We start from the raw sequence: 12,048 nt of genomic DNA on the forward strand, positions 1-12,048 counted from the left end.
TTTTGTTTAAAAATTATTTGAGCTCTTTATTTTTTCCTGTGTCAGAACAAATTGTTTTAGGGTTCGAAATACAAAACGCTTGAAACCTACAGCAAGTTAATCAGGATCTGAAACTGAAAGCTGTTAATATTTAAGGTGTGGATTGGGCCCCAAAAGTGGCTTGGGCCCCCAAAGATAAGGACTTTTTTTTTAGTTTCTCACAGATCAGCTCCCCCCACTCAGAGAGCTAAGGGGACCTGTCTGTGGCCGGGGAGGAACTAGGGAACTCACCCCGCCCCTCCCCTCAACCACGGGCGGGCACCAGTGTTTCTGGGTACCATGGGCAGATGGGTATCAGAGGTGTTTGTTCCCGCCTGTCCCATGGTAATGAGGTCCCCTCCCACTGACCCCACAAATTTCGGTGGGTCAGCAACAAAGGCCACTGGTGGAGCGTGATCCATGTATTTTTGGCACCATTGTCGAGTGAGCTGCAAATTAACTACATTATCTGTTTCACAACCCAAGTATGCTGGCAATTTTTTAAAAAATCAAATGCAACTTATACCATTGATCAGTTTTGTATTTTATAATTTAACAAGAAATTAATGAAAAAATGGTCCAGAAATATTGTTAAATCACAATTAGAAGAGTTGGAGGAGTAAAAGTCTTGATGCTACTAATATTTGATGTGCTGGTGTTGTGATTCTTCTTATTAAGATGCTCAGGCAGTGTTGAGCCAAGAAGCCCATTCAGTGGACAACGTTGAGTTAATGGTGAGGAAGTTTCATGATGAAAAGAGTAACGCGCCTCCACAATCCTCTGCTGTAGTACTGCAAAATCTTCCTGAAAATGTCATGTGTGACATGTTAAACCTACTGGTCGAAAATCTTACTGGATTAACTGAAGAAGCTGATGGTTTCAGCATGGAAATGTTGAGTGAAATGAATGCGGCTGTTGTGACTTTCAAAACTGAGATTGGTAAGAGTTAATATTCAGCAACTGTTAGTTGAAGGGGCTGTGTTACAATGTTAGAATATCCATGTTCAGCAACAAAAATATAACAGGCAAATTCTTATTTTGAAGAGATAGCAAGTCAAATTATTAACAGAAATACAGACAATGTTGGAAATCTGCAACAGGTCATCAGCACCTGAAAAGAGATAATATAGATTAACATTTCAGGTGAAGACCCTTCGCTCACTGGCACTATAAACATTTAGAACTCTGATTTTAAACACAGTTACAAATTCTTTTGTTTTAAATAAAAGTTTTTAATGTTTAAAATAATGGTGAGATGAGTGTCTTTTGCTGAATATACTGTAACCAGCTGGTATTATACTCAACAGTGCTAATGAGCAATTAAATGTATCCTGTTTAAAATTCTGATGGTGCAGTTTTTCCATCTGCCAAATTTCTTGTGACTTGACAAGTAGTAGCCAACTGAGATGGGCTCATGGTTTTACAATCTAAAGTTTGTGAGTGTGCTGTTTAGGCTCTTTTGAACTGGTTTGCTGTCTGTAGCTTTGTTTGTCATTCCATTAGTTTAAGTTGTCTCAGGCACCAGGAGTTAATGACAGATTTGTTAAATGCACAACCCACATAATTGAATATTTTTAGCTGGAAAAAAGCTGCCTTCACTGCAGGAAAAAGAGAGCTCGGACAAAGTCAGTTATGTTGCAACTAGTGGCTTGATTCCAAATATTCTTGTGCTCTTCAATTAGGAATCCAGTGAGACAGTGCCAATATTAGGGTGACAGAAAAAAAACACCCATCATTCTCTTGAAGTGTCATACATTGCTACACTCAAAGGGGTTGTGATTTTATTGACAAGGCACAGAAATAAACATTGTTAACCATGTTTCTATTGTATGTGTGCTTGTAGACTAGTTCTTAAAACACAAACACACTTAAAGAGATTGGGGCTGCTTTTCACTTGCTATGCTTGCCATTAATGGGATTGTACCAGCCTCAAAACAGGGTTGGTCGCTGATGAAGAGGCAGGCACCATTTTGAAAGGGGCCTACCACTGAGTGCCCACCTGTTTTAAGCAGTAGGCCACTTTTAATACACAAATGGGAGTCCTAAGACCCCGATTGCCATTTTAGGGTGGTACTGGTCGGGGCTAATGTATGCACGCTCTGAACAATTCCATGGGAGATGGAGCTGTAGACGCCCAGCAAAGGTAAGTTTTGAATTATTTTTGCAGGAATGCTCCGCTGGGTCCCACAAAAATAATCTGGGCCACTGTAGCTCTGGGACACTCACTCCCGATTAAAACTGACCTCCCCCCCGCCCCCCCACCGACTGACTGCAGTTACCTGGCTGTTGGCCGAGGTGGCCCAATATTGGCCAGCCTTAATCTGATGAGTTACATCGGGACTACTGAAGATGTTTAACTGTTTTCAAAATCAAAGGGCTTATTACCTCGTATCATAGATGTTCTATTTAGGAATTAAATGTGAAATCTTGATCATGTTCATAACCAGTAGAAGCAAATTTTACTCCAAATTGATGGAGCTACTGAACTGAGGAAAAGTTTCAGAAATTGTAATGTGTGGTAGATGAAGACAACTATACAGAACTGACTTTTTCTGCGAAACATGTTATATTTTCCAGCCCTATGGGCCTCACTTTGATGAGTACAGCATTCGCAAAATTGGACACTTTTTTATTGTACTGCCTGTTTATCCTTGCTGTCTCCTTAGTAATTGCTTTCCAAATAGTCAAAAGTTTTGTCAGAGTATTAAATTATGACTTCAACTCCACAATTATGTTAATATTTTTTCATATGCTCAGATAAATTGATCTAAAATGATTGTGATTAATTTCTATTCTTGTAATCTATTTTTAGACCTCACTGAATTCATCAAAAGGTGTTCCACAAAGGTTTTGAGTGGCCAACAAAAAATTGTGGCTAAGCAACTTGAAGTAACAGACAGTGTAAAAGTGGAGAACCTGCCTTCCAATACCAGTGAAGATTTCTTAAAACTGTACTTTGAAAGTCCTAAATGTGGACGTGGAATTGTGACCACTGTTGAAATAACACCTGAGGAGAGTGCAGCTGTTGTTTCTTTTGAAAATTCTGATGGTAATATTTGTATATTAGAAAATGTAGATCATTTAAACCAACTATTTCTAGAACATGATTCTAGAATATAATTTTCTTTTTGTTTTATTTACAGTTCTGGATACCATTCTGTCTAAAACACACATTATTGATAAAACACCAATTCAATGCTATCTCTATTACAAGTCTTTGGGTTCAGCTTTATATGGAAACAAAAGACCAATTGTGAAAATGCCAGATCCCTTCACTGTGGATATTAATCCGTACATCCTGCAGTTTCTTAAGAATGATGGAAGGCGAATTGCAGAAATCAATGACAAAATGTCAGTACACTACTGTAACATTGCAATGCCAGAATCAGACCAATCAAACTCGATCAAGATATCTCCAACTTTTTCAAGACACAAGGGTTCATTCGAAAAACTTGCAAAGAACTGGAAAAGGGAAGCTTCAGGCAATTTAAAGCACATCCTGTCAAAGTACAAAGCGAATGAAAATGATATGAATCAACAGATCTGGGAAATAATTCAGAGCGATCTTGATCAGCATTTGAACCAAAATGTTGCTGTTACACCAGACATTTTAAAGGGAAAGGTGATACTAGCTGGAGAATCCGACAGTGTAGATACTCTACAACAAACATTCAAATCAGTTATGGATAGTGCCATTGAAAAATTGGAAAGGGAAAAGCAAAGTGTGACTGAGACAGTGTCTATTACTCCTGCTAGGTATAGTATATTATTGAGTGATGGTCTTGAACAGAAGGTGTCCAAACTGTTTCCAAACCTCAGCATGAAATACAACTCAACTGCAGAATGTATAGCATTACATGGTTTGCCTTCAGAGGTTTATGTTGCCAAAAGTAATATATTGGAAGGACTCGTTCAAATGAAACAAAAACAAGCTGATATAAACCCTCATCTTATTAGTTTTCTACAAAGAGTAGGCCACAGTGAAGTTTCCTGCTGCTTGTTCACATCAAATGGCATCAATGCTGTGTATGACATTAAAGATAACTATGTTCTGCTGATAGGAAATACAGATAGTTCTGTATCTGCAGCAGAAAAAGAAATCACAAAACTTCTCGATTTCAAGTGTATTGAGATAGAAGATCGAAGTGTCATTGGAAAGAGTGAATGGACACAACTAAAAGAAAAATTAGACTCAAAGCTGAATTCTTCCAGTAAACAGATTGAAATTGAAGAGATACCACTCAATGGGCATGTGCAGATTATTATCTCTGGCTTTTCTGGTGCTGTCACGGAAGTGTTTGAAATGCTTAAGGATTTCGTCAAGAAACACACAATCATTGAAAAGACCATTCCGTTTAAATCTGGTGCAGTCCTGCAGTTTTTGATGGCTGTTAAGAAAATTGATATTTTCCAAAAACCACCAATGGGCGTGAAAATAAAAATTACCAATATGGCAAATGATACAAGTGTTTTAGTATCTGGTCCCCAAGAGAATGTCTGTCAAGTGGAGAAATTACTTTCAGATGCAGTTTCCACAGTAGTTAGTTCAGTCCTGAAAGTTACCAATCCAGGAACAAAGAAGTTTTTCAAAGAAAAAGAAGATGTGTATGTTACTGCTGCAATGCACAAATTTAATTGTGTTCTAAGACCTATTGAGCATGGTGTCTTTGGAGATGATGGTGAATTGGGTCAGGCTCACTGTAAAGTACAATTGCCTGGTGGACCTATAGTTGTTATTTATAGAGGAGACCTGTGCAAGTGTCATGTTGATGTGGTTGTCAATGCAGCAAATGAAGATCTAAAGCACATTGGAGGCCTTGCAGGAGCTCTATTAGAAGCAGCAGGTCCAGTATTGCAAAATGAGTGTAATAGGATTGTAAACAAATATGGATGTTTTATGCCTGGTGATGCAGTTATTACTGATGCTGGTAACCTACCATGTTCCAAAGTGATTCATGCAGTTGGCCCACGATGGATGAGTACTGATGCAGACACAGCTAAGAAATGCTTAAGAAGGGCCGTGAAGCAGAGTCTATGTCTATCAGAAACCCATAATTTGAAGTCTATAGCAATTCCTGCCATTAGTTCGGGAATATTTGGTTTTCCATTGCCTTTGTGTGCAGAAATAATTGTCAGATCAATCAGAGAATACTGTGTGGATTCACCTGGAGGCAGTACATTGAAAGAGATCCACTTGGCGAACCGTGATGAAAAAACTGTTCGCGCAGTTTTAGATGCTGTTCAGAAAATATTAGGTGAATTTATAAGTAGTTCTCCTGTGATGAGGAATAGAATAAGCGTTAATTGTCTGCATAAAACCCAAACAAAAGATGGTCTAAACATCGTTGTTGTCAAAGGAAATATTCAAGATGTAACAGTAAGTCTTCACTGTAACTCATTTATTTGAGATTGTCAGTAATTCCAATAATCTTATTTTATCTTTATGATAATTTTTTTCTATTTCCAGGCTGCTGTCATTGTAAATGTCATTGGAATGGATCTAGATCTTAAAAGTGGTGCAGTTTCCCAAGCAATATTACAGAAAGCCGGCCCAAAGCTCCAACAGTTACTGTGGAATGAAAGTCAAAGTAAAAAACATGCTATCGGAAGGATTTATGAAACAAAGGGATGTAAACTTGACTGTGATGAAGTGTTTCACGTTGTTGTTCCTCACTGGGATCGAGGAAATGGAGATGCGGAAAAGGTAATATACATTCTAATGTCAACGTCAATGCAGCAATTCTACATGTTTTTGAAGAATTATATTGCTAGATGGAAACACTTGGTGTGAAATTACTTTCCAGGTGTTACAAAAGATAATCAAGGAATGTCTGAAGAACACAGAAGCATTACAGCTGGGTTCCATCGCATTCCCAGCGATTGGAGCTGGCAAGTTGTGTTTTCCAAAGGATCTTGTGGCAAGAATGATGTTTGAGGAAGTTCTGAGGTTCAGCAGTAAGAGAAGTACAAAGTATCTTAAGAACGTTCACTTTGTGGTGCATCCCGATGATGTTCCTACTGTTAAGGTATGGATCTGTTATTGATGAGCTTTATTTTCACATCTATTCCGTCAGTAGCTTATTTTGAGTGATGCAAAATGTTGATCCTCAAAATTGATGACTAATTTGTATGTTCTTTATGTTAACAAATATATATTTCAATGTGGAAATATTTAAACATTAATTATATATCTTTCACTGGATAATTTTAGCTTAACCAGCTTGATTTGATTAAGTTACTTCTTTGTTGATTTTACTTTTTAATTTTCATAAAAATATCAATTTGATAGCCAGAATGGTTTTTAGCATGGTTATTCCATTGGTGATTGTCTAGGTTTTGCACTTTTGTAACTCTGCAGTGTTGTTGATTCAATTCCATCATTTTGGGCATCTCCAAAGTCTTTGATACAATGCACCCTGCAAAAGCTAGTTTCCTGTCAAATATCTGGCTGCTTCAGTTTTTTTCATCATATCAGGAGTTCCTCACCAGCCTATTCTTTCTGCATCTTTTCTCTGTTTCCATATCAGTGATCTTCTCCATTCATCTTTCACAACCCCATCCACTCTTTTGGTGATGACTCCACTCTATATTTATTGACTTCCTTCAGATTGTATGCCATCACTCCATAAGACATCATTCCTTTTGTACTAGGCTTTGATCTTCATTCATTTCAAACAATGAAAATCTTGTTTCTTTCAAATCCTCTAAATTATTATTTCTTCATGTCTAATTAACAGAAACTATCTATTAACTTTGGTGGCTCCAAGCCTAATCCTCCTTCATCTATTGACATTCTTGGTCTTAGTAGGTCTTCTTATCACAAATGGAATTCCAACATTCTATTTCTAAATCTGCGACCAAGAATTGTTGTTTCTTCTTTGATGCCAACTACCTCTTTTCTCCCTCAACAACTCTATAAAGCTTGAGACCTGATCTAAGCCTTGACCTGTTCCATATCTGGGGAGACACTTCTAAAACTTCAATTGCACTCCTGGACAGGATGCAAAATAAAACTTGTCTGATAGGCAGTCCCTTTATTACTTCTACCTTTCAATTTCTCTTTCCATTGCAACCTATATAGAACATAAGAAAAGTCAATAATGAAAAATGGTCATTTGGCACATTGAGCTTATTCATCTATTACTGATTAATTCTGTCAATATAGCATCCAGGTGCCTTTAAATGCCACTTTTGTTTTTGTCTGTACTAACCTTCAGGTGCTGTGACCAAAATAGAACGCAATGCACCCAAGTGTGATCTAGGCATTGAAAATCATGAATGTACCATCAGTCCAGTTCGTTTCTAAGAGTCTATCTGCCAATTCAATTCTATTCATTGTATGCTTATGATGCACATTTTGACCAATGTAGGATGCTTCACATTTTTCAGTCTTAAATCTAATTTGCTATTTGTATGACCAATTGCAAAACTGATCTAAATTTTCTGTAAACCTTTTGGGCCCGATATTAGGAGGGAGGCGGGTTGGCAGCGAGGGGTCGACTGGGCGCGTGGGTAATGCGCCCAGTGAAATCGGTGGGTTTGGCACGCGATCATAAGTAAATTGATGCCACTTACCTTGGCTTCCAGGTATCGCGCTGGAAAGCTGCGCAGCGGGCGGACTGCGCACCCGCATCATAGGCTGTCAGCTGGAGGAACCCTATTTAAAGGGGCAGTCCTCCACTGATTGATGCTTCAGGAAATAGGCAAAATTACAGCATGGAGCAGCCCAGGGGGAAGGCTGCTCCCAGGTTGAATGATGCCTCACTCCAGGTCTTACTGGATGGGGTGAGGAGGAGGAGGAGGAGGGAGATCTTCCACCCGGTGGACGGGAGGAAGTGGCCTGCCTTTGCCACCACGAAGGCCTGGCTCGAGGTGGCAGAGGAGGTCACCAGCAGCACCAACATATCACGCACCTGCATACAGTGCAGGAGACACTTCAATGACCTAACCAGGTCAGCCGAAGTGAGTACTCTTATTCATTCCCCTATACTCCGTCTGCCACATCACCGCCCCCACCCCACATCTCCTTCTGCACTGTCAACACTACTCTATCACATCACTCCTCACACCCACTGAACCCTCATCCTCATCTTACCTGAACTTCCTCACCTCCCCAGTACTCAGCCCACCACTACCACTCAACCCAATCCTCATACAATCTTATGGCTCTATCTCATACTCACCTTCTCATGCATCTCTTTCACGGTCAGCCTCACCCAACCTGCCACTACCTGTGCCGCAGCCACAGGGCATGTATCACGTATGTGTAGTAGGAAGCGTCAGGCAAACGTGTTGTGAGCATGAAGGGGATGCACAAGAGTGTTTGAGGGTTTGTCATAGTTTTTACTTATATTTGATTTCTGATCAATTCACATGACATATTATATTGTCACCACTACTGCCACGTCTTGGCCATTCTTGACTGGCTTGTGCAATAAGGCACTTTGATGAGGTTCTCCATGAACACCCTTGATGCCACCCATGGGGGTCACCCTACAGTGGGTGTATGTGTAGTTGCATGACTACTTTGTGCAGGTGCCTGTTGCGCAGCACTGTGTTGTGTAGCTCCACGTGGGGGAGGTGGACGGCACACCTGGCGAGGCTAGTGATGTTGCTCGTCCTCCAATGGAGTGATGAATGCAGCTATGGAACCCCGCCCCACCCCCATCCTGAGTGTGAGGGGGTCTGCAAAGTCGGTAAATGTGTTTGGACAGCAGAGTTTAGGGTATGATGTAATAATTTTGAGTGTGGAGACAACGGTGTGGCAGGCAAAACTTTGTCTGAGGTGACAGGGTGCCCTGCTGCAATGAATGAGGTATTCCCCCCAACTGTCAAGAAATCCTCTGCATCTCCCAATGGCTGCTGACTGAAACACGTCTGCAACAACAGGGAGTGTCTCCCACAGCATGGGAAACACGCTGAGGAGAATCCAAAATCACATCCCTGCTAAAATCTCTTCCGAATGAAGTCTGTCAACGACCTCAAGTACTTCCATAACTACCTAAACTGTCATCCCGCCGGCTTTAATTGCCGGTGGGAGTCCCGCATGCGGGGGCTGCGTGAGCGCCGATTCATGTCATTGGGGAACCCGGAAGTGGGTAGGTTGGAGCCGGGCTCTGGACCCGCTCCGGGATCCCCCAATTTAAGGAACCCCCCCGCCACAAACGCACCCGCTCGGCCATCCTAAAATTGACCCCTTTGTCTCATCCTTTGGGCTCGATATTAGCAGGGCAGCGGGTTCTCAGTCAAATCAGTGTGCTCCGCACGCAATTACAGGCAAATTGGAGCCACTTACCTTTGCTTCCGGGTTTCCCGCTGGTAAGCTGCGCGGCGGGCGGACTGCGCATGCGCAGTAAGGTCTGTCAGCTGTCGGAGCCCTATTTAAAGGGGCAGTCCACCAATGCTCCTCCTGCAGCAAACAACCAGTTCTAAACCATGGAGCTCGCCAGAGGGCAGGCTGCCCCAAGATTTTCAGACTCCTCACTCCAGCTGCTGCTGGATGGGGTGAGGAGGAGGAGGTAAATATTTTTCCCGTCTGATGGGAGGAAGTGCCCTCCCTCCACCACGAAGAAGGCCTGGCTGGAGGTGGCCGAGGAGGTCACCAGCTGCGGCAGTGTGCCATGAACCTGGGTCCAGTGCAGGAAGAGATTTAATGACCTAACCAGGTTAGGCAAAGTGAGTATACTTACGCATTCTCCCACACTCCGTCTTCCACATCACCTCCATCACCACACAACCCCTTCTGCACTGCCACCACAACGCTCTCGCATCACTCCTCACATCCACTCAACTATCATCCTCACCTTGCCTGCACGTACTCACCGCCCCTGTCCCCATTCGAACACTACCATGCAACCCAATCCTCATACAATATCATGGCTATGTTGCACACGTACCCTCCCATGCATCTCCCTCACGCTCAACCCAACCCACACCAATGCATGCAGCGGCTCATCATGCAACCATCACTCAATCATGCCTCTGTGTTTTGCCTTGATAGGAGAAGAGATGCCAGAATGCCCGGGAGAGGGCACGGACCGGAGGGGGCCCACCACACCAGGTGGTCCTAATGGACGCGGAGCAGCAGGCATTGGACATCAGCCGCACGCTAGAGTGCCTGTCCGTGGCGGATGCCGAGGCTGGGATTGCACAAGCGGCCGGTGACAGAAAGCTAACACTCAGCACTCATGATAGCGAATGATCTTAGCATCACTTGGCATCTGCAGCACCTCAACATCTGTCCACATGCCTAATATTGCTTTCTGTTCTCTTGCAGGGCCATCTGCGAGCGCCATGACCGTGGAGGGCGATTCCTCAGAGGACCTGCCGGTCTCTGAGGGGGCATCGTTACATCTGAGCCATGCATCCACCAGCGCAGATATATACACCTCAGTGGGTCCCCGTCCTCACTTAGTTGGGCTTGCACATGGTAAGTCACCACGCACATGTGAGCACGAGCAGACCCTGGTGGCAGGGGCAGCCGTGGAGAGTCCGCGTCGGTGGGAGCACTCTTCTCCAGGCTCTGCTCAACTGGACCCAGATGCTGAACCCTGGGGGCCAGCCATGAAAAGGAGAGTCATCGAGGGGCAGCAGCACATTGCCGAGGTACTGGAACATGTGCCACGCGCACTCTCCACAATCGCGCAGAGGATGGAGGAGTCCAACTCCTGCATGAGGGGAATGGTGGCACAGTGACAGGAGGGCATCTCTGAGATAGTGTCGCAGGGACGTGAGGGCATCTCTGAGATAGTGTCGCGGGTAGGTGCGGGAATGTCTGCGGTGGAGGAAAGGCTAGCCTCCCTCGAGCGTCAAGCACGGCTTAACAATGAGTCCATTCAGGCCCTGACAACGGCCGTTCGGATTCAGTGTGAGCAACATTCTGCCGCCTTGAACAGGCTGACAGAAACTTTACAGGTGGCCTTCCAAGGCCTCACACAAGACCTCCAAACTGCCATCCAGCAGGGTGGAAGGAGTGATATGGGCCTGGGCCACGAGAGGGATGATGGTGAAAGGGGACATGGAAGTGGGGACCAATCAAAGTGCTCCCACGTCTCACCCGTTGCCCCCCCTCAACCAGTACCTGCAATGCTGCCCCCTCTCCAGGTGGCCGAGTCTGCCCCTGCACAGGTGCAGGTGGAGCAGTCTTTGGAGGGGCCCTCACAGGCACCCAAACCCAGAGGGCGTCGGCCCAAAGCATCTCATCGGTCAGGGCACGGACAAGAGCAACCTGCCACTACCTCTGCTGAAGCCACAGGGGTAGCACCACGTAGGGGTTCCCGGAAATGCAAAGCAAAGGTTTTGTGAGCACAAAGGGAATGCACAAGGGTGTCTGACGATTTGTCATGTTTTTCATTTATATTTGTTTTGTTTCACATGCACAATAAATATTATTATTATCACCACTACTGCCACGTCTTGCTCGTTCTTGATTGGCTTGTGGAATAGGTCCCTTTCATGGGGTTCACCATGAACACGCACACTTGATGCCACCCATTGTGTCACTGCAGAGTGGGTGTAGGTGTATTTGCAGGGCTCTTTTGTGCAGACGACTGAGAGACGTCAGCAATGTCCCCGGTGGCACCCTGGTAGGATGCGGAGGAGAAGTTGTTGAGGGCAGTGGTGACTTTGACAGCGACAGGTAAGAAGATGGTGCTCGGGCCAGCCGGGAGCAGCTCGGCATGAAGGCGGCTGCAGATGTCCACGACTACATGTCGAGTGACTCTGAGCCTCCATGTGCACTGCTGCTCAGAGAGGTCCAGGAAGCTGAGCCTCAGTCTGTAGACCCTGTGGTGAGGATAGTGCCCTCTGCGACGCATCTCTCTCAGCGGTTGCCCTCCCTCCTGCTGTGCAGGTGGATGTATCACAGCACTGTGTTGTGGAGCTCCACGTGTCAGAGGTGGACGGCGTGGCCGCGAGGCTGGTGATGCTGTTTGCCCTCCAAGGAGGTCATGACTGCAGCTACGGCGCCCCCCATCCGGAAGTTTGAGGGGGTCCGCAAGGTAGGTAAATGTGTCAGGACACCGGGGTAAG

At 44.3% G+C, this 12,048-nt stretch overlaps 1 protein-coding gene across 1 annotated transcript in view; it reads left to right on the plus strand.

Annotated features, from left to right (window-relative positions):
* Positions 1-12,048, plus strand: part of LOC137323995 (uncharacterized) — a 98,489-nt gene that overhangs the window by 11,110 nt on the left and 75,331 nt on the right. The window contains exons 5-9 of the mRNA XM_067988166.1: positions 697-957; positions 2,831-3,067; positions 3,162-5,395; positions 5,486-5,722; positions 5,823-6,044. Coding sequence (XP_067844267.1) covers positions 697-957; positions 2,831-3,067; positions 3,162-5,395; positions 5,486-5,722; positions 5,823-6,044 — 3,191 coding nt within the window. The remainder of the gene's footprint in view (positions 1-696; positions 958-2,830; positions 3,068-3,161; positions 5,396-5,485; positions 5,723-5,822; positions 6,045-12,048) is intronic.

Source organism: Heptranchias perlo, chromosome 7 (genome assembly GCF_035084215.1).
Source record: "Heptranchias perlo isolate sHepPer1 chromosome 7, sHepPer1.hap1, whole genome shotgun sequence".
Lineage (NCBI taxonomy): Eukaryota > Metazoa > Chordata > Chondrichthyes > Hexanchiformes > Hexanchidae > Heptranchias > Heptranchias perlo.